The sequence below is a fragment of the Falco biarmicus genome, chromosome 10, assembly GCF_023638135.1.
Source record: "Falco biarmicus isolate bFalBia1 chromosome 10, bFalBia1.pri, whole genome shotgun sequence".
NCBI classification, from domain to species: domain Eukaryota; kingdom Metazoa; phylum Chordata; class Aves; order Falconiformes; family Falconidae; genus Falco; species Falco biarmicus.
This window is the reverse complement of record NC_079297.1, coordinates 32,340,223-32,361,120: the sequence shown is the minus strand read 5'-3', so window position 1 is coordinate 32,361,120 and position 20,898 is coordinate 32,340,223. Positions and strand designations below refer to the sequence as shown.

Here is a 20,898-nt window from a genome sequence, read left to right as displayed (position 1 = left end):
GCTCTCAATTTGTGCAGTGGGGTAGCATGTGGAGGGTTGCCCGCACATCCATCCTACTTCCTCCACTGTCACTGTTGACAGGGAGCACAAAAACTGAAGTCCTCTTCTCAATGTAGTATGAAGAGCAATGATAAGCTAGCGGGAGAGGGTGTGAAATGGGATATTAGAGGGGAAACTCTGTATTGTATGCACTATCACTTCTGTAATACAGAAATGGCTCTATGGCAGTTTCTTAGAAGACACCAGCTGTGAGCTACTGTGTGTTAAGGAAATGCATGTTTGCATAAACACAAATTGTTTGCAACAGGGACGGAGCAGCAGTCACTCTGCAGTCGCTCTGACTAACAGCTGCTTGAATTGATGGAAAAGGTGCAAGGAACGGAGATCAACTTTGTAGTGCTGCTCTATCCCTGCATCTGTCACTGGAAAATACACCAGATATAGAAACTTGAGTATCTCTGGAAAAAAAATTCCTTTGCCTCATTGATATTGTATTTAATAGCCTGCATACTTGCTGGCCTCAGAATTTAGCATAGTATTGGGTAGTAGAATTATAAACGGTGTTCTATTGGATACAAAGTAATTCTGGCAAGCACAGCTTTCAAGGCATTAGAAAACATCAGGGTAACTGTAGGTGGTTTTGGTATTTGCTATCTGCGGATGTGTAAGTAAAGAGGACTCAAGCTAGCTCCCTATTTCCCATTATGTAAAAAGAACCCTACCATTTTTAGAAAAGTAACTAAACTAGTGAGTGTTACTGTATTTTCATATGGGACTCTCATTTCATTACCTTGGTACAACTACCTGCTCATTTCAGTAACATTTGAGGATGTAAACAAGAAAGTACTTTTGGGGCCAACCTTAGGGACAGCTCCTGGCACCTGCTATCTACTTCTGCATAAATTACCAAAGGACAATCCATAGGTCAGAGCTTCATTTCTCTGCAAAATGCCACCATACATCGAATTTTTCTTAAGATACCTTTTTACAAAATCGGTAAGTCTAATGTGGCTGGATATGGCATGATGTCCTGTGGATCTCCCCAGGAAACACATTGCCACAGCCATTCTGAGCCCCTGAAATGGCTGACAGCTGGCTTTGAAGGGAAGATCTGTAAGCAACAGAGAAAGCAACCTATAGAAAAATCTGTTACTAAACCTGTGGGTGCTTCACCTTCTTGGTGATTTCTGGTTTGAATTTGAACAATTTAGGGAAGCATGTGGCATTGTTAAAGAGTTTGTAATGCTGTTGCAGTAGCATTTCAATTAGCTGGTTTTACATTTTTATGATTATAGAAAAATTGAGCACTCGAGTACCTAATTAGTGAATAGCTATTGCAGTGAGGCAGCTGGTGCTAAGAAAGAACTTCACATCTTCCCAGAAAGCAAAAAAGTGGAGGGCAAACAGGAAGAGCCTCTACACAGAAATACAAAGTCGTGCATATATACAAGATCTAAGCCTGCCTTTTCCCACCCGCTTAGAATAAAACGCTAGACGTCTGTCACTGTGCTGAGTTTCAGTTTAATCCAGTTAAAAACTAATCTATACAAAGTACAGAGCAGGGCTTTTTTTTTCTTTTTTTTTTTTTCCTACATATATTGCACTGAAGGATGTGAATTTGTACAACATTGACCAAATCTTACCCCTCCATCTTCCTACCGAAATCCCAGCCAAGGACAAGACCAAATTTCTGCATCTTTGTCTTGGAATTGTAATCACCTCCTAAATGCAAAGCAGAATACAGGTGAAAGCAGTGGTGCCCATGATATTCCAGTCTCTTATTTATCTATAATTATAGCTTTTCGCTTCCTCACCTAGCTGTAAGCATAGTTTAATAATTTCTTTTCAACTTTGAAAAGCTCCTGAGAAATCAGTACTATGGCAGAAAACATGCTTTTAGTGGCTAAATACCTTTAGTCTCTTTAATGGAAGAGAGAACCCAATTAAAAGAAGACACCAGCATTGAAAATAAGCACATTAAAAAGCAACAAATCTGCTAAATATTTCATGTACAAACATGACTTCAGCACACTGCATAACCTCTAAGGCAGATGTTCCTCACAGTGAGATAGCTCTTACCTAAATCACACTTCAAAATTGCTCAACAAAAGTAGTTTGGTGACTTTATTATACTCAGATGGAGACCTCTTCTAGGCCTGGGCCTGAAGAATGATACCCTTCCTCTGCAGGGGAGGAGGAGATGGACAGTATCGGGTGAACACTGTCTGTCAATAGACCAGATCTGACAGACCATGTTTTGGAAGAACATCAACCCAGTCCTTGCTGTCTTCGTGGACATGTGATACAGGTACCCATGCATATGAGATTTTTGAATTCGGTGAATGAGCATGAAGTTCTAATTTTGGCTTTCACCTGAAAAACATTTAGGCAACAAACTTAAGACGTGTTCAGTAGGAGTTTGCCAACTTGAGCATTATTGAGGACTGAGGCTCTGACTTCCACATAATTTAGGGCAAATAACTGCCAATTTGACTAAACCTTGATTATTGTTAGAGATAAACCCAATCACCAATTTAAGGTTTAAAAACCTGCCTGTTTCCACTTTAAATATGGACAAAGTCTGTAGTATATTGCTAAACTGCAAGCGTATTAATTAATTTAACACTGACAAGAACAGCATTTAGGAATTGGATAGCAACTGAAGGAAAGGTGCGTGCTGTTTTACACTGAACACACACACCTCAGTGGCTAGCTGAAATGCTAAATGAGGAACTTTCGCTAATGCTAACTCATGATGAACAAGTGAAAACTCTGGCTTCTCACAAGCAGCTTCCTCAGAGTCACCACTGGCACTCATTACACCGTGGCGAGCAGAAGCTGAGTTCAGCACCCAAGTTACAACAGCTCTTTGTAAAACTCTGGATGTTTCAAAGTAAATGGCGTAAGGGGGATATAATGCCCATCTCCAACAGCAGGGAGAGTCACAATCTTACAATCAAAATGTGAGAGGTTGCACTGAAACCGAAGCTTGAGCATTACATTACAAAGCATGTCATTACATCTAATGACATTTGTTAGGAGGCAGGTGTAGCCCAAAGGAATGATTTACATGGTAGAAATGCCTTTATGCCAAAGATTTCAGTCCTTGATACTTTACAAACATCTGTGGCTGTTATCATTTGTCCTCTGTAAACTTTCACATGGGATGGGAGGAATAGTAAAAAAAAAATTCCCTCACCTTTTCCATGACATTTGAATAATTCCCTCTTTATTTCCCTCCTCATTCTGTTACCCATTATTAGGCTACAAATCCAAAGACAGGGCTGTGCAGTGAAAAACTCTGTTAGTCTGGATGTAGCTGTAACTATGTCTGGGCCTCTTAGCAAACAGATGAAGTTGTTGGAAAGTATTTTAGTCTCCTGACAAAGACATAATCAAACTGATGTTAGAATCGCATGCAAATGACAAACAGTGGAGACACTGGTTTTGGAAACTAAATTAAAACGTTAACCACTTGCGTAGAGGGAAAAAAAAAGGAAAAGGCAAAAAGTCCAATTGTTTGAGTGATCTAATGACATGACAACTAACAAGGTGAAACAGACAAGGAAACCTAATCTGTTCCCATAGTGAATTTTATATTGTGTGGAGAACAAGAATATGCTCAGGCCTGATGAAAGAAGTTTTAAACATGGAAGGAATACACCTAGCTTTTATCAATCAAAGTTCTTAAAAGTAAGAAACTTCCCAAATGTCAATACAAAATGTTAGTAATTGCCTCCTGTCTTTCGAGTTTGGCTAAAATATCCAAGTCTTATTCTGAAAGGAACATCTTTCTGTAACAGAGGCTTGCTTCTGTTTCTTTGCTTAAAACCCAAATGACCTCCTTCAATGACACTGTGAGTAGTTAGCTACAGAACAGGAAGGAAACGCCAAGGATGCTTGCCAAGGTGTGTATCAGTTCAAAGCCAGCATCATACAATCAGAACAATCCACCATGTTTTAAAACAAACTGCAACAAACCAAGCAAACAAAATAACCCAGACAGGGTTTACACTTCAGGATACTTCAGTCTGAAATGAATGACAAGCAAGGACAACCACACAACTTTTCAACGTTATAGTAAAACCCACAGGAAAAGCAACTTACTTTTGTAAAATTTTGGCTTACAATATTAGGGACCTATCCTGGATCGATACCAAAATAATACAATCAAGTAGCACCCCTGTTTTAGGACACTTCATAAACTTACACCAACTGCTGAAAGACTAATCAGAGTTAATAGTGAGACTCTTAACAAGTCAAAGATTCATGTCTGAGAAGACCTTTCTGAAGCATGTGGTGCATTTTGAAAAATCTGATATTATCGTAGGAGGTAGGATAATCTGTACAGAAAAAGACAATGAGTCTTGTTCTGTTTTGCACAATATTTCCATTAACATAAAAAGCTTACTTAATAGCATGCACAATTTTGAGATCAGCTGGCACCTGATGAAAGAAACAGGGACAAAAGTACTGTCCCAAGAGCCAGTTGAGTATTCAACTGTTACCCAGAATTAGTCTCAGCAAGGAGGACGGTTCAGATCAATATACCGGAAGTACAGTATTCCTTTTGAAGGCTTACAGTGAAATTCTTAGGCTTCTGTAAACATGAAAAATATTCACTGTTCCACATAATTATTTGCTGTGTTTGGATTTTAGAAAGTGCAAATTTTCTGTGATTAAGGATTAGAAGTTTGATTTTTATTTGGTCTCAAAGAAGAAAGGGTTTGGTAGTGCTGGAAATGGTAGGCCTTTACCTATGGTCTTTGTTTCCCCATATTTTGCTTCTCAGCATTTCTGGAAAGAGTTTCTACATAAAACTAGACATAACTTGACATTCAGGCCAGGTCCCTGCTTCCTCCTGAGAATATCCCAATTCATGCCTAAACACAGAATGGCAGACATCTTCTCCCTTTTTGTAAGAGAAGAGTTCAACAGCTCAGTCCCCTGACCATACACACATCTTTAGTATTAATAGTTTCCTTAATTCCCCCCTCCATTATAGCCTCTAATTGATCCCCCTGTTGTGTTTCTCACTGATGCACTGGAGAGAAAATTAATTTAATTTATGACTCAGATCTGATTGATACTTAATCTCTTACCATTCCCAATGATTTCACATTCTGGGGAAGAAACTGTAAAGTTCATGTTTCACTGTGATTTCCTGCCCACCCCCCACCCCCCCACCATCCCAAATAATAAAGATGCTATAAAGTTGAGGCACAAGTGGTCAAGGGTGAACTTCATCAGTTCTAGCAGCTGGTTCTTGGACATGTCCTGGTGGTAAAGGCTGATCACCTCCTGCAGGATGTTTTGGTGCATCTCCAACTTTGTGTTCCCCGGCTGTAAAACAAGAATAAAACTATTTGTAACTTCTCAATTAAATTGGCCCCAAATGTGAAAAGTCTCTAAAGGAAAGTTTCTAGTGTAGGGACAATCAAACAAAATCTTCTATTTTTTGGTTTTTAAGTGGAATCAAGAATTTTGTATGTGACTAACAATGAGTTCAGATTTAGATTATGCAATAGACTGCATTACTATAATATTCAGCGTTTCCTCTTAGATTACTAATTGTTTCTGTTTTCTGTGAAATATTTTTACTTAAGTAACACATTGGTTCTTTGCAGATTGTTCTTTCCAAAATATATTACGTGTTTATGAAATCTTTAATCCTAATACGGGAAGCCTGAAAAAAAAGATTAACAACTTGCTCCTGTACTGTACTCCCCAGCGCGTCAATAATTCTTACAACATTCTCCCTTTGCCTACCTTTGAATAATTACTAATTTTCATGGTTTGCTGAAGATTTCAGAACTTGCAGCTAATTTTTGTGATTTTTTTCCTTAAATTACCCTCAGTAGCTCCAGTACTAGAAATAATGTCTACTTGGGCCTCTAACTCAGTGAAGGAGTAGTGACTACTTCTGGTTAATATAATGAATTCTTATGACACCTGATTAATTGACTTTGCAGAAAGTTTTTACATAAAACAATGTATGTGTTAAGAACAGTATCTTGCTACATTATTGCCAGTATCAAAAGATTTAACATTAGTCCAACTCTCAGGGCATCTGATATTATACATGTTTTTACTGGAGGTGAAGGGAAGTGAGACTCTCAGAACTAAGGATCATAAAATTAAATTACCCACAGGCAGTTTTGAAGCAAATGGAAACAAAATTAAACTGGCACTGAAATTTCATTATTTCTCTTTACATAACTGAGTGGCTAAGGGACAGGATTTCAGGGTACCCAACAAAGTAAGCTGTAATCACTGAATATAGCGTTTAAGGTTTGAAACCCCACTGTCAGCCCTGCAGGAGCAGTTAAGAGCTTCCAGTATTCAAAAGGCTGGATACAGTCTGCAGCTTTATTTTCCAGATAAATGTCAAAAAGTTCTTGAGCTCTGCTGATAAAGTTAGCACAGGAACATGGAAGCCAGTAAAACCATCATTTCTAGAGGGGGAGAAAAAGCTAAGTTAGGATGTTTGGGAAAGCAGAGCCCCTTCAAAGCACAAAAGAAACATGGACAATGTGTTATGGGTAAGAAGTGCTAATATATACCTGCCCGTTTTGTTGCCGTCCATGAGCAAATGCAATGGTTATTTTAACACTATCTTCTGAGGGTGTTGAAGCCATTCATACTGTCTATAAATTAACTTGTCACATCATGTTGTACTCAACTGCTGGTAAATTGGCCACTGAGGATAGACCTGTTGAAAGCATTTAAATGCTTTGTTCTGCAGTCTGAAACTGGTAATGAAGCCATAGAAAATAAGACAGACCTGGTTGTTTGTATGTCCCTATTCCGCTTCTCTGGATGCTCACAAATCCCAGATATCCTAGATCTCACTGGTTTTAGACTGACAGGTATGACACAATCCTCCTGCTCTGCCCATCTGATGCCTTGAGTTATAACTCTCTTTTTCACTTAATACTTAAGAAGAGTTCCACACTTCCTTGTTAAGGACAGTTTAGTGAACCTCTCTACAGAGGTCATTAAACCCACATTATGTTAATAGTTTCAACAGAAAAGACAGTTTTAGTGACTTTTACACTGGAGATCTTATTTTAAAGTTTGTGTATCTACACAGAAAGACACATACGGGGCTGGAATTTCAGTTCTCCAGCTGGTCCTGCAGGAGGATTTCCTTGCTGTAGTTTCTTTTGTTCCATCTGTTTTACAACCTGGTGAAAAATAAAATGCAACAGTTGAAAAACTTAAACCTGTCAACTTTCTCTGATGTGACATAAATGAATAGACTTAAAACACATTTTACAGTCATTATGTAAAGTCTTTGCTAATGGGTGTAACTACTGAGTTGAGATGCTTGAATTGTTTGCTATAATCTTGAATACTACATTATGTTTTGCTGTGGTACCATTAGTTTAGAATTCAGCAGGGACTTACGTGAGAAATCAAGGTAAAGAATGCTCCAGAGCTGGGGACTGTCATGACTCATACAAGGATGCAAGAAAAGAAAAAAAAAAATTTCTGTTCTCATAAGCGTACCTGCTGAAGCTCTTGTTTCTGAGCCTGAAGCTGGTCATGCTGCCTCTGTAGCTCTTCCTTCTGCTTCTGAAGATCTTCTGCTTTCTTTCTAAGTTCATCTTCCTGCTGAGAAATATGACTTTCAAATTCCTTCAGCTCGTCCTCAGTGAAGAGCTGCTGTTGATCTAGTGTCTGCAAGAAAATACATACAAATGTGAATACTCAGAATGTATATATATTTTTATTAACTTCCCACTTGAATTATTATTAGCTAAACTGTACAGGTCACTAAACAACTCTCAGAATTTTCATCAAAATACTCAGATACGACACTGTAAAGGCTTAGTACACTCACTGTAAGAAAGAGCAAAATAGATGTTTCTCTGCTATTTTCTCAGCAAAATTCTACTACAGATTTAGAGGTAGGAGAAAAAAATTTCCTCTTGCTTCCAGCTGAGCTCTTATCTTCCCTTTGAAGTGATTCAAAAAACAAAATGTCCACTTGCTGTTCGGAAAGCACTAGGAAAAGCTCCGCTGGAATCCACAGGGTGGCGCAAGGTCTTTTTTGTTTCTGTGAGGGCCACAAAGATTGCACCTGCATTGTATTAGTCCGCTACATTTTGTACATTATGGTCAGCTAAGGCGCTTAATCACACACATACCAAGACAGAACTGAAAAAAACCAAAGGTCAGAGACATGCCATTTGGCTTCCTGCTTAGAGTAATGGTAACAGTACTGTACGTTGCACTTGAAACACACTCTCATTACCTCCCAGCTATCTGGCTCCAAAAATTCTTTTTTCTCTGTAGCTCTCAAGAACTCCTCCAAAGTCACTAGCCGATCCTTGTTGACATCAACCTATTAGAAGCAAAAAAATAAATTCAACCTAAAGGATGGGTTTTGGTGAAGCTAGTGTTTAATTTCATCGTGCAGGTATTTTCTAATATAACCATTTTATTTTTAAACTGTCCCGTTTTCAAGGGAGTGCCTGCAACATCTTCTGAAAACTTGTCACAAGGTTATATAGCTTAAAAAAAATGGAAATAAAAAATAAATCCTCACATTTTACTTCAAAATTTATTGGCAACATTATTTGCAGTCAGAGCCCAAACCCTAATAGTGGAATGAAGATTTTTCTGAGTAAAATGTTTTGTAGCTTTCTGGTAAAAATTCTCTAACTGTGAGTCAGAGTAATCTCCACTGTTGGATGGAGAGGTTTTAAAACATCAAAAAAAACCCTAAATGAATTGTGTCAGAATCCTTTAAAGGGAAGGGAGGAAATATTTTGCTTTTATGCCTAACAGAACACCAGGCTTGCTCTGTTGCTCAAGCTTAAGGAATTAGAATACAGAAAAGATAGGAGTTAAAAACATGCTGCTTCAAAGCATTTCTTCCCCTTTCTCTGTCTCCTGAGCTGAAAACTAATCAGAACTAGTAAATGTATTCATTGTCATAGGTGATACCTTGAGCTCTGAGCCCCCTTCTGAAGGGACAAACATGAGCTATATGAAAGAAGACATTGCTCCACTCCCTCTTCTCACACCTAAATCTTGCCCATTTGCTAAGCGCAAAAGCACATTTAGAGTCTTCTCTGTTTGACACAAAATTCCAAAGAAACTTCTATTGAATCTCAGTATCTGCAAGAGATGGAGGCTACAGCACAATTCCTTCTCTGCAACTTTTAAAATAAAAACTAGTCAGAACGCATTTGCATCAAAAAATGGGGACAGGGCTTGAGAATTCTAACTTGATGTGTGACAAGTTGTCCCTTTCTGCTGTACTTGGACAATGCTTCTGATGAGGAGGATTGTATTTCTTAAACACAGAAGGAAATCAGCAGCTCTACTGAACATCAGTCCCCACCTCATTCATTACATGTTCTCTCATTCTCAGCCTTTCTTCTTCCATTTCAACCATGTCATCCTCTTCATTTTTGGGATCGTAAACTTTTTCTAGCTGAAATTAAAAATTAGCAAATGTTAGTTTGGTAAACTCATTCAAATGACAGCATATTTGGCATAGTAGTGTGAGATGTTGCTAAAAACATGAATTCACCATTTTTCCAATAGAGTGTGTGTGGAATTTTCTTCTTTTAGGATAGTATTTATGCAAAAAGTGAGCCTTCCACTGCTATGAATGAAGTTTTCAGTTACTTCATGTGGTCTGTTGTAATTCAGTGCTGTGGACATTACAGTAAAATTGACTTCAGCATACAGTCTGATCCTACATTTGATTCAAAGCAGGCAGTTTCCTCGTGATTTCTGGAACAGGAGGGAATAACTGTTTTACCAGAGCATGCAGCTGATCCTGTAAGCATTCAGACACCACAAGACAAATTGACTGCTTAATTTAATGGTCCACTTCTCCTCTTGCACAATGTCTTTCTGGTGAGTTCATGCTTGTTTGCTTCTACTTAGCTTTTTCAGTCATTTAGCTTTGCTTGCTAAGCCATAGGTAATTTGTTTTTAAACTACAAAACTGCAAAATGGTGGGACATATGTGTCAAATATCTGTCATATCTTGTATCCAAAACAGTGTGGCCAGCAGGATAAGGGAAGTGATTGTCCCCCTGTACTCAGCACCAGTGAGCCTGCACCTCAAACCCTGTGTTCTTAAACCCCTCACTACAAGAGGGACATAGAGGTGCTGCAGCGTGTCCAGAGACGGGCAACGGAGCTGGGGAAGGGGCAGGAGCACAAGTCTCATGAGGAGCGGCTGAGGGAACTGGGGGTGTTGAGTCTGGAGAGGAGGAGGCTCAGGGAGGATCTTCTTGCTCTCTACAATTACCTCAAAGGAGGCTGCAGGCAGGTGAGGGTCGGTGTCTCCTCCCTGATAACCAGGAACAGAACAAGAGGAAACAGCCTCAAGTTGTGCCAAGGGAGGTTTAGGTCGGGTGTTAGGAACAGTTTTTTCACTGAAAGGGTGATCAAGCACTGGAACAGGCTGCTCAGGGAGGTAGGTGATGGAAACACCATCCCTGGAGGTGTTTAGAAAATGTGTAGATGCGGGGCTGAGGGACATGGTTTAGGGATGGACTTGGCAGCCCTGGGTTAACGGTTGGACTTGATGATGTTAAAGGTCTTTTCCAACCTAAATGATGCCATGATTCTGTGAAAAAAGACTGCCGTATATCTTCATTGTATTAGAGGAGATTATGGCAAAGTGTTGTTACAAATCTGCATTTTCAAATTTAGTTTGTTTAAAAAATTGTATTAGTTTGATTTTATAAACTTCTATATACACTGTATAGCACATTTCCTCCCTGACTCATTAAATCTAGAAGAAATTTTAAGACTAAACTTTAAGACTAAAAACTTTACATGTGCTCCACACTAGCTAGATATAAAATATGTGAAACTTCTATAGCCACTTCCAGAGTGTGCTGCCTTTGAGCCAATTCACAGGAGTGTGACCCTTTTTCTCTCAGCAAGTCTTATGACTTGTTAATAAGCAATGAATGAGCACAGCTACCCAACTTCAGAACTTCTACCAGGCTGCACCTAGCCAGAGCACGAGTGCAGCTCTCTACGCTGCCATTTATACAGGTATAGCTGTCCTGCAGATGAACTATAAAATCTCAGACAAGCCTGTGGCAGAGAAATACATAAACACTAGATCTCTGGTGTCTTGAGTCCTAAGCTTCAACTACTTTATTTTCCCTGCTGATGAGTTTTTACACTTCTGTAGAAACATTAAGGATGCAAAAAGTTTGGCATGAATACTCTTAACTTGTAGTTCAAAGCCCTCAAATATACCTGGAAAAAATACAGACACATCCCTGTAACCATTTACTGAAACAAGTTAAGTTCCTAAACATTTTTTTTTACCTCTTTAGTAAACAGGGCTTCTAATTCTTGCTCATCCAGGAAACCATCATTATTGACATCTACAAAAAAAAAGCATTGAAAATACAAGTTGAGTATGTACAGAAAGTAATAGATGTAATAGTTTTCCTTGAGTTCAATAAGTATCAGCATACTTATCTCATGGGATTAAAAACCTCATTTAACAAGATGTTGATTACATAGGTCATTTTTTCTGGTTAGGTTTTAATTAGGCACTGGCTGCACTGTATTGCCATTTTTGGTTGGTTGGTTGAACATGTCTGGAGCAATCTCCCTGCTTCTTAGATTAGCAAACTGAAATAGGTCACAACAGGATTGCACAGAGTGCAATTGCCAAAAAATATGGCTGAGAACAAGTTGTCCCAATTCAACAACTAAATTTGTAAATAGACTGAGCAACAAAAATCTGCAGAAAAACTTTGTTAACTAATAGTATCTCTCTCTCTCAAAAAAAAGGAAAAATAATTATGTGAAAGTCTATATAAACACGCAGCACTTGAGATCACCGTAAAATGACTTTTCATGTCAAATTCTGAGAGGAGAATACTTGATAACTAACTTTTATCCTACATTCTACTCTGAATATTGTTACACTACCTCTGAAACGGAAAGAGAACGCCTACTTCAAATGAGTGTTATGCAATATTTTTATTTAATAGCTTCAAAGTTTTTATATACTATGCTCTAAAGCAAAAGGTTATTTCAGCTATTTCTGTTTTGGTAAGATTTGCACCAAAAAATCTACCAAAATTTTTCAGAAAATTACCTTTCAAGATCTCTTTCTAGAAAGAAAAAATAAGGTGGAATAACTACAATACACATTCATGTGTTTTATAAACCAAGATAACAGTTCAGACTCAAGCTAGAACACTTCAGTTAAATGATCATCTTTGGGATTAGTCAAATTTTGTGTCCTGTTCAACCCTTCACAGCCCAGCACCAGGCAGGATCCAATGAAGGGTACTTTATTATGAAGCGTTTAACAATGTCAGAATGCTAAGTTTACACATTTCTATAATCACATTTAAAGCAAAATGCCCATTGAGATGCATCCTCATCTCTGCTACTATTTTTTATTGTTTCCAGCTGCACACTGCTCAGAAATACAGAGGCAGGACTGGGGGACATTTTGGGTTTTGTTTTATTAAGGGGATCTTACAACTTCTGAAGAGCTTTTGCACTCCTATGACCATTCCAAAGATAATGAGTGTCTGGCACTTATCTGCAGAGATGGTAGAAAAGCAGGTTTTCACACACACTCTCCCTCTCCTATACTCTTCAGACTCATCCAAATTGCTTGAGGTCTAAGACTTTGTCCTAGGATAAAACAAACTTGCCCTCTGCAGAAGGTGACAGAAAGTCACTTCACTTGTTCATTAAATTAAGCTAAACCTCTTACCGTGTAATTTGAAAAAAGTTTTGGGGTCAAATTCATTAGGATCTAGTCCATCTGCTTCTTCCCACACCTCTTTCAGTTGATCTTTGCTTCCCTATAGATTGGTTACAAAGAAAAACTATTCAAAACATGATTAGGTGTAATTTTTCTGCATTATCTTTGCATTACAGTTTCTCTGAAAGGCTTTCTTTTCTGATTAGTCATGTTGCAAATAGAATCAATGGAACTTTCTTTAATGCCCTTTTGGTCAGGTCTAATACCTTCATTAGGCAGAAAGGCCCAAGGAAAGAGGGTATGTCAAGGAAATGCACATTCTGTGGAAAGGAGCAACTGTAATAATCAGTTACGGCCACACAAACTCATCTAGAAATAACAGTTGAAGGAAGTTAAATTAGTTTGCATTTTTTAAAGTAAACAGTACCATGATGCAGTTCCTTGCAGGCCAGGCACACCATGAAGGCATCCCTACGATTTTGAATACCACTGTGGCTTCCTCCTCATAAGTTTTAGCTTCTTTGTAGGTAATAATTCTGCCAGCAAATAGCACACTTGTACAGAAAAAAAAAAGGAGGTATATATAGTGGGTTTTCTAATGCTCTCAGCATTGTTCCCACAGTCTGTTCCGTCATCCATGAGAAGAGGCAAATGCTGAGAACAAACAAGATACACCCTTCTCTTTATTAGCTTTTTCTCTCTGGAAAGGAAAGCTACCACCCAATCATGTAAGAATATACTGTGGCCTTACAGGATGGTGAACTTTAGGGTGATCTCCATGTTTTTTCTTCATCTCCTCAAATTTGGATTCTTCTCGCTGCCTCTTTTCTTCATCCAGTGTTTTTAAATACTCTCTCCTCTCATGTTCTTTCATCATCTCATATTTCTTAAACTCCTCATGGCGGGTCTTATCATAGTTTTCCAGGTCACTTGTAGCCTAAAAATACGGATATATGTAGACATAGGATTATGCCACACGAATACATTACCACAAATGACATTACAACCACTGTATTGTTCACATCTGTGGGCAAGGCTGGCCATATTGCCATTCTCCTTTTAAACATGAAGTAGACTAGTTGGGGGTTTCCTTTCATGTGACAGTGAAGCAGAAACACCTCTCCTCACTTTGTTGTTTTCACAGAAATTGATTTGCAAGGGTTCAACTGCTAGATGACTTTTGCAGCTACACAGTACTTTAAGGAGGCATCAAGGTCTTCCTTCCTTCCTTCTCACCAATTAATAATAAATTAACTCAAGTAAGTCCCATACTAATTAAGCGCAGCTTCAAATAGTACCATTAACTCCTTGCTTGCTTCAGACTAAGACCATTTGTAGCTTATTTTACAGTTTAACGAAAAAAGTGCCTTCATTAGTAATGGAAGTTAGTTTGCAGTAGCTTAATACAGATTAAATTAAAAACCCCAATTATATGGAGACAAAGGGTGTGAGGGGAGAATTTCTGACAAGCACTTGTATAGAGTTTACAGACAGCTCAAGGTATTAAATGATGTTTTGCTAGTGCTTTTCAAAGTAACATGTTTATACCTGAAACAGTCTCTCAATTATATTTTAGTTTTCAGATTCACCATAACTTTTCAAAACCAATTCCAAAGCAAAGACCCCCTAAAATGCCCATGACACACTATCAATACCTCAGCTGAGAAATGAGAAGACCAAATAAAAAAAAAGAACTGCCCCGCTGAGGATATGCTTCTCTTAGCCAACCAGAATTTTCCCAGAAGTGATACTCAGAAATGGCAAGAAAATTTACAGTATCTCTATAAAAAAAAAATTTTACAGAAAATTGAGATTAAGTTTTCCAAGGGTAAAATAATCCACAAAAATGACAGAAAGCTTGAAATAGACCTTGTCTTTCAATTTACTTTGACAATTTAAAAACTGTCAAATTCTCATGTCAGACATGGAGTGCGCTTCTACAGGATATCTGAGATGAAAGTCTATTTTTTCCCCCTGGGAAGCGTATTTTTTCCAGCAGTTGATTAGCTTAACTGCATCCCCTTAATAAGCATGCACTCACACACACACACCCCCCCACCCATGATAGATACTGAATCTGCTAAAATTTAGGCACTGAATGCCATGCCCAGCATATGCAATTTATAATACTGTTATCTTAAATTTTACTCTGCTGTGGTTTCGCAGCTTGACATATATATAATAGATCCCAAAATTCAAATGGCTAGTTTAGGGATGATTATTCATGTCATTCTGTGAGATGCCTAAATAATAATAAATTTAGAAATAGAAATCAGAAAAATACACTTGGTAAAAATGTACCCCTATCAAAGCTTTATTTAATTTAAAGGTTCCCGGAAAGGTGCATTTTATTCCCGAAGTTCTTTGTATTAGCACATTGAATGCAAGCCTGTTAAGATGCCACCCAAAAATTTATAGGCTCTTTAGCATAACGCTGACAACAGTTTTCACGTGTGCAATGCAGACAACTGACTTCTCTGAAAATGAAAACTGCATGTTATTTATAAAAAAAAAAGTGGTATATATAAAATGATTTGCCTTTACCAGAGGAAAAAAGCATAATAATTAAAAGCAAAAAACCCCACAGTAGTTTATATCTAGCACTCACTGCTTTGATCAACATATCTAAGTCTTTAGGTTCAAACGTGTCAGGATTCTGATGGTTCAGGTGCTCAAACTGTTTAAGGAGAGCCTGATGGTCTATGCCAGTGTCTGAAAGAGAAAGATACAAATGTAAAACATTAAAATAAGTTTGAAATCAAGTGAGTCAGGAAGTTAAAAACTTTGATATGGGAGCTTGTGCCTTTTAAGTACCTGAGGCTCCCTAAGGACTGGATGATTTTTTTAACTGTTGGAGGAAACTATAGCAACGCTTCCAAAGTTGCTTTTCCTGAAGGACATCGGCAAACTTGATAGCTGTTTGCACTATATTCCTTCTGACGTGTCAGTGTTGCATTGCACACAACAATTTAACATGCACACATTAAGGCTTGTGCTTCAGCAAGGAAAAGGACAATCAACTTGGGCTTCACAAACTAAGAAAAGTATTTTATTCTCTTTTATATAAATGAGATAGTTGAAGTTATGTGCAGTATCAAAGCTAACAACTTGCATCTTTTTTCCTGAACTGGGAGAAGTCTGACTCTTCTATTGCATTGTACATTTTGCAAATGGCTTATATCTGGCCAAAGATGTATGTACAATATGTGTAGAATTGTATCAATCAGATAAGCAGATACTCATTTATGCAAAATAAGAAGTGCAAGACAGTGGACAGTCAGGTCCTGTGTCTTAAAAGCTGCAAACATTTCTCTCTTCCTTATGACAGGAATGGTACCCAACAGTATCAGTACACAATGCACTAACAACAAAACACATTTTTACAACAGGCTTTCCTAGCTGTTACCATGGTTTCTGACTGCTAATGCTAGATAACAATGCTATCTTAAGCAGCATACACTATGATATATGTATAACAATTTTGACAAGCTTTTACCAGATGGCTTAACAAAGCATATTTTATTTGTTTAAAAAAAATTGGGAAACAATTTTGAACATGTTGTTCTTTGGCCAGCTATTTGTTTTACACTCAAGGCTGTGTTTGTATTGTCACAAAACAACAAATGCTTACTGGGGCAGATTTCAACAGTCATTCCTCTCTAGTGAGATCGTAATTTCTGCTGAAATATACGAACCTTCACCTGTTTTTGAAACATTTTTAGAAGTGTAATAATAGGCTTAAAATAAAGCAAATCAAACAAACAAAAAAACCCCAGCCCCTAAATCCATTTTCCTCCATTTCTTGTATTTTGGGAAAAGACCCATTCTATTTGACAGTATTTACTTGTCACGTTACTGCATTATCTGTGACCCAACCCCTAACATTCAACTGTTCTGTAGTGATCAGTCTACCACGATCTTGCTGAAAATGTTTAAAAACATGTCTGGATTAGGACTGAATATATGCAGAATATAATCTCAAAACTGCTTGATTTTTAAAAAATCTGATCATCTGAGAGGGAAAAGAACGGGGGGGGGCTACGTGCTTTTTTTTTTCTTTTTTTAGATCAGATAGAAGACTAAGATATTAGTGGTGTTATAAGGGAAAAGATTAGCAGAACAAATAAAAGCAAATCAAACAGCTCTGCCTGCTGTTACTGTACAATGTTCTTTTCTACATGTTCCAAGATGTTGCCTAGATGTACAGATGCAGCTGTATTTCATAGATAATTTGGCCATAGTTGTATGTGATGTGGAGTATTCACTGGCAGGACTGATTATAAATTTTACAAAACATTTTCCCACTCCTGATGTTTTCGTATCTTAGTAGTCATCTGAATATTCTGAACTGCAATAATCCGTTCTTATTTTTTCCCAAATGTAAGATCTCACACTTATGCTGTAACAGATCTGATCTGCCAGGGGCTAAAGCACACTCTACTAGTTACTCTTGATTTATGGAAGTAGAGAGGGCTAGAAGTAACCAGTCCATTAAACGACTAAAAAATTTAAAAATACACAAAATTACTACACAATTGGGTATTGTTAGCTGCAGTCAAATAGCTTACTGCGAGTGTCACCATGATGTCACTGGCCCACTTGCCTGCAACAGGAACATAAGACATGACTCTTGGCAGCTGAAGAGCTGTTGGAGGAAGAAGATGAACGTGGGGTCTGGCAGGTATGTGAGGCAATGCACTGGCTCCTGTGGATGATTTACTGCTGGCCTGCACTGCCTAGCTACCAGTCAACTGTACTCTCCAGACTAGAACTTTCATTAAAACAAAGCAAAGGACAGAAAGGTGATCTGACACCCTCAGCCAACTCTACGTTATTATTCATAAATTATACTATGGTAGCACCTAAAGACCTCACTGGCAAGGTATCTTTTTTTCCCAAAGTATTCTGATGCTTTCCTAACCCTAGTAACATCCCCATAAACATGTATTTGCACATGCTTGCTTCTTCAGTCTATGTGCCAGCTCTAAGTTTAGCTTAGCCAGAAGACAGATCCTCAGTTCTTGGGAGCATTTTAAATTGATGCATTACCTATTCAATTCAGTGTGATCCCTCCCCATAAATTGCAAACGTTTTTAATAAAAAAATACTCTACATAAGCTAATTAAGCCCCTTTTGTTAGAGTTTCTTTGTGAAAAAACAGCATTTCAGAAACAAGATGATATAGTCCATCATCAGGATCTTCATTTATGAGCAACTAATTCTTTTCAAAAGGAAACCACTAATGAGAAATTTACAGAATTAGTTCTAAATGTAAGCTTTAAAAATTATTCAGTAATAAGAAATAAAAAGGGATAGCACCATTTTCCACACAAACACACAGGAATCACTCATTAGAAATGTGTATACTTTATTTAAAAAATTGCCTGAGTTTGTATGATTTCATTAGCAATTAAGAAAATTCTACAGAGAATTTTTTTTACTCCAAATGTTTTTCTTTATTCAGTAGTTTAAAACGGCCCCCAAAATTAGAAGAATTATCTTCTAAATCAAAACGTTTAATGTTTGTTATAAATCTATACAGTAACTCTTACTGGTGGAAAGGGAACTTAAAAAGAGAAAAGGAAAACTTCCATGTTAGCTGACTCTAAAAAAATAAATTTGTTTTCTACTCCATAAAGACATGAAATGCTAGGTCATGTTGTATTCTTAAACCTAGTCCTACTGTATCACTAGTTCTCAGTGAATAATCTGTAGTCTACAAAAATACAAAAAGACGTTGAAAAAAATTAGAAATAACTGAAAAATCCACTGCCAAAATCAAATTTAGTTATTTATAAAACATTGATGGCTTTTCTCTTCTCCCCAGTTTCCTTTAAAGGTGGGTCTTTACTGGACATAGGCCAGCTCAGACAGGACACTCACTTTCAGCTTACAGTCATTGTTGACAACAAACAAAGCATAACTGATGGACTTTGGGCACCTTTCCAACACAACCCCACCTCTTAACTCACCTAGTTAAATTTTGTGTTCTTACCTTGAACAGAATCCATTTTAGCTTTAATTAACATTCTTAATCTCGCCACCTCTTGTCTTTTTAGTTCATCCAGCCGTGTTCTCACATGGTGGCTTACTAAATCAAGCTCTCTGCTTAGTTTTCCACTCTGTCAAAAAACAGAAGTTATGTATAAAAACTAGAAGAAAGTAGCCTTCAGGATTCCCATTAGACATGAGCTGCAGGACAGCAGACTAGTGGCAGTCTTTGGCAATACTGTAGCCCACAATATAAGAATCTCAATTTTTTTTCAAAGAGCAGATTCAAGTTTTTTTAAGCCTATGGCTATAGAAACAGGAATCCTAAAAGCTTTCTGAAAAGAGAATTTCTAAGTATCTTGCTCCTCCAAAGGGCAAAATCATGACCTTGAAGCAGCAATACCTAACAATGTTTAAGTGACAAATTTCTTGATCAAATTAGTTCAAAAGAACTGTGAGATGCACACAAAATGATGTGCTCTTCACCCACTTGATGACTGCTGTAAGACCTGAGAGGGTACAAGCACAGCAACAGCCACCAACATGTATTGCAAGAATATTCAACAGGATCTGGAAATGGATAGTAATCTTCAAGGGTTACACTAGATGTAGCACAGAAGAAAAAGGAGCCAAAAGCTGCCAATGGCAACATGAGGGATTAAAGGAAATGCAAAAGGCAGGTTCTCCTCTTTAGTTTCCTACCTGTCCCTTGCTGAATTTCTAGCTCATAAAAGGGAGTGCAGAACAGCCACCACCTACAGCCAGGAACTAAAGTTGAAAAGACAAGAATGCGGTGAGGTTTAGGAGAGAGTGCTTTGTGGATTCGCACAAAAGAAAGGACAGCAACGGAGAAAGCCAGAGTTCTATTTTATTCCTAAATACACTGACTTTACCTCTCGCACAACTCCTCAATTTCCCCAGACTTTAAAATCTGACTGCCTTGTCATTCTTTTCTATATCATCATACTCATTTGTGACATACTATCTTAACCTCAGAAGGCCAATATACATCTATGTTCAAAATGGTGTTCCAAATTACTTAGCAGGCAAGTGAGTGAGAGCTACGCTTGCAGCTGTTTTGATGTACAGGAAGGTTCACCTACCTGTACGAAGTCTGAAAGCAGCTTTTTAGTAGACAGGCAGAAACTATGCATTCAAATATAAGTTGTTGGGGGGGGGGGTTTATGCTACACTATGGGATATTTAACGAACAGAAGTGCTGCTGTCCCTTGACTAAAGACAAAGTTCTAGTTAACTCTTACTAGATTTTAGATATTAGGTATTTAACTCTTAATACCTAAGTAAATACAAAGGTGAGGAAATTTAAGCTCACAAAAATTGAGAGGAGTATGAAAAAAGAAAAAGGAAGAAAGAATACAACATACATGGGTCATGATTATGGATTTAGTTAACCTTAATTTAACTCCTTTTTTTGTACCTACCTTTATTTCCTCTATGTCAGCAGTCTGGAGTTTCTCTCTGAAATGCTTATCTGTTTCCAAGACATCTATTACTTGCCTGAGATATTCATCATAATAAAGTCCTGTATCCTTCAAAAAAAGAATGTGAAATTGAGAAAATAAACTACCAAACACTTCATTTTTTTAAAATACAGTGATTAAACTGAAACTTAAGTCTCAGCAACACAGGCATTATACTCTCTTACATAGCTTAGTTTTTTCTCATTTGCATCGTTGTCCTATAACAACTTATTCTCATGACTCATTTGTTTCAGCAACTGACAAGGAAGAGAAACGTGTTTAAGAATCCATGTAATACAGAAGCATCTGTCATGTTAATATAGTGTTGGTGGGTTTTTTAAACAGTGAAATTCATTCATTACTCTTCTATTTGAAACACTGAAATGGAATCACTGAGTGGAATTTCCTAAGCTACCACTCAGTTGCTTGAAAGAAGTCTCTGTGGAACATTAGCAATCCTTCCTATTGCAAATTGGTGAATTCCTTCCACGTGCCACCTCACTTTTAGCAGATCACAGGAAAAAAAATATAAAAAACAAATTTAAATGGAACCTTACCAAAGTAGATGGTAGACTGTATGAGAATACCAGCTAATATTAGTTTCCTTCCGGTAAAGAACATCTAAATTTCATGAAGGCAATCTGCTATAGCCAGATTACTAACAATTAGGAAAAAATACCTAATTAGATAAATTTCATT

At 37.6% G+C, this 20,898-nt stretch overlaps 1 protein-coding gene across 2 annotated transcripts in view; it reads right to left on the bottom strand.

Annotated features, from left to right (window-relative positions):
• Positions 1–1,501: 1,501 nt before the first annotated feature.
• The window catches only part of NUCB2 (nucleobindin 2), a 31,092-nt gene continuing 11,695 nt past the window's right edge, over positions 1,502–20,898 (bottom strand). For both annotated transcript variants that reach the window (XM_056353676.1, XM_056353677.1), the window contains exons 3-13: positions 20,161–20,268; positions 18,723–18,849; positions 15,336–15,439; positions 13,479–13,664; positions 12,737–12,827; positions 11,320–11,378; positions 9,356–9,448; positions 8,261–8,350; positions 7,513–7,683; positions 7,106–7,187; positions 1,502–5,343 (exon numbers count right to left, since the gene is read on the bottom strand). In XM_056353676.1, the coding sequence (XP_056209651.1) occupies positions 5,231–5,343; positions 7,106–7,187; positions 7,513–7,683; positions 8,261–8,350; positions 9,356–9,448; positions 11,320–11,378; positions 12,737–12,827; positions 13,479–13,664; positions 15,336–15,439; positions 18,723–18,849; positions 20,161–20,268 (1,224 nt within the window). In that variant the 3' untranslated portion in view covers positions 1,502–5,230. The remainder of the gene's footprint in view (positions 5,344–7,105; positions 7,188–7,512; positions 7,684–8,260; positions 8,351–9,355; positions 9,449–11,319; positions 11,379–12,736; positions 12,828–13,478; positions 13,665–15,335; positions 15,440–18,722; positions 18,850–20,160; positions 20,269–20,898) is intronic.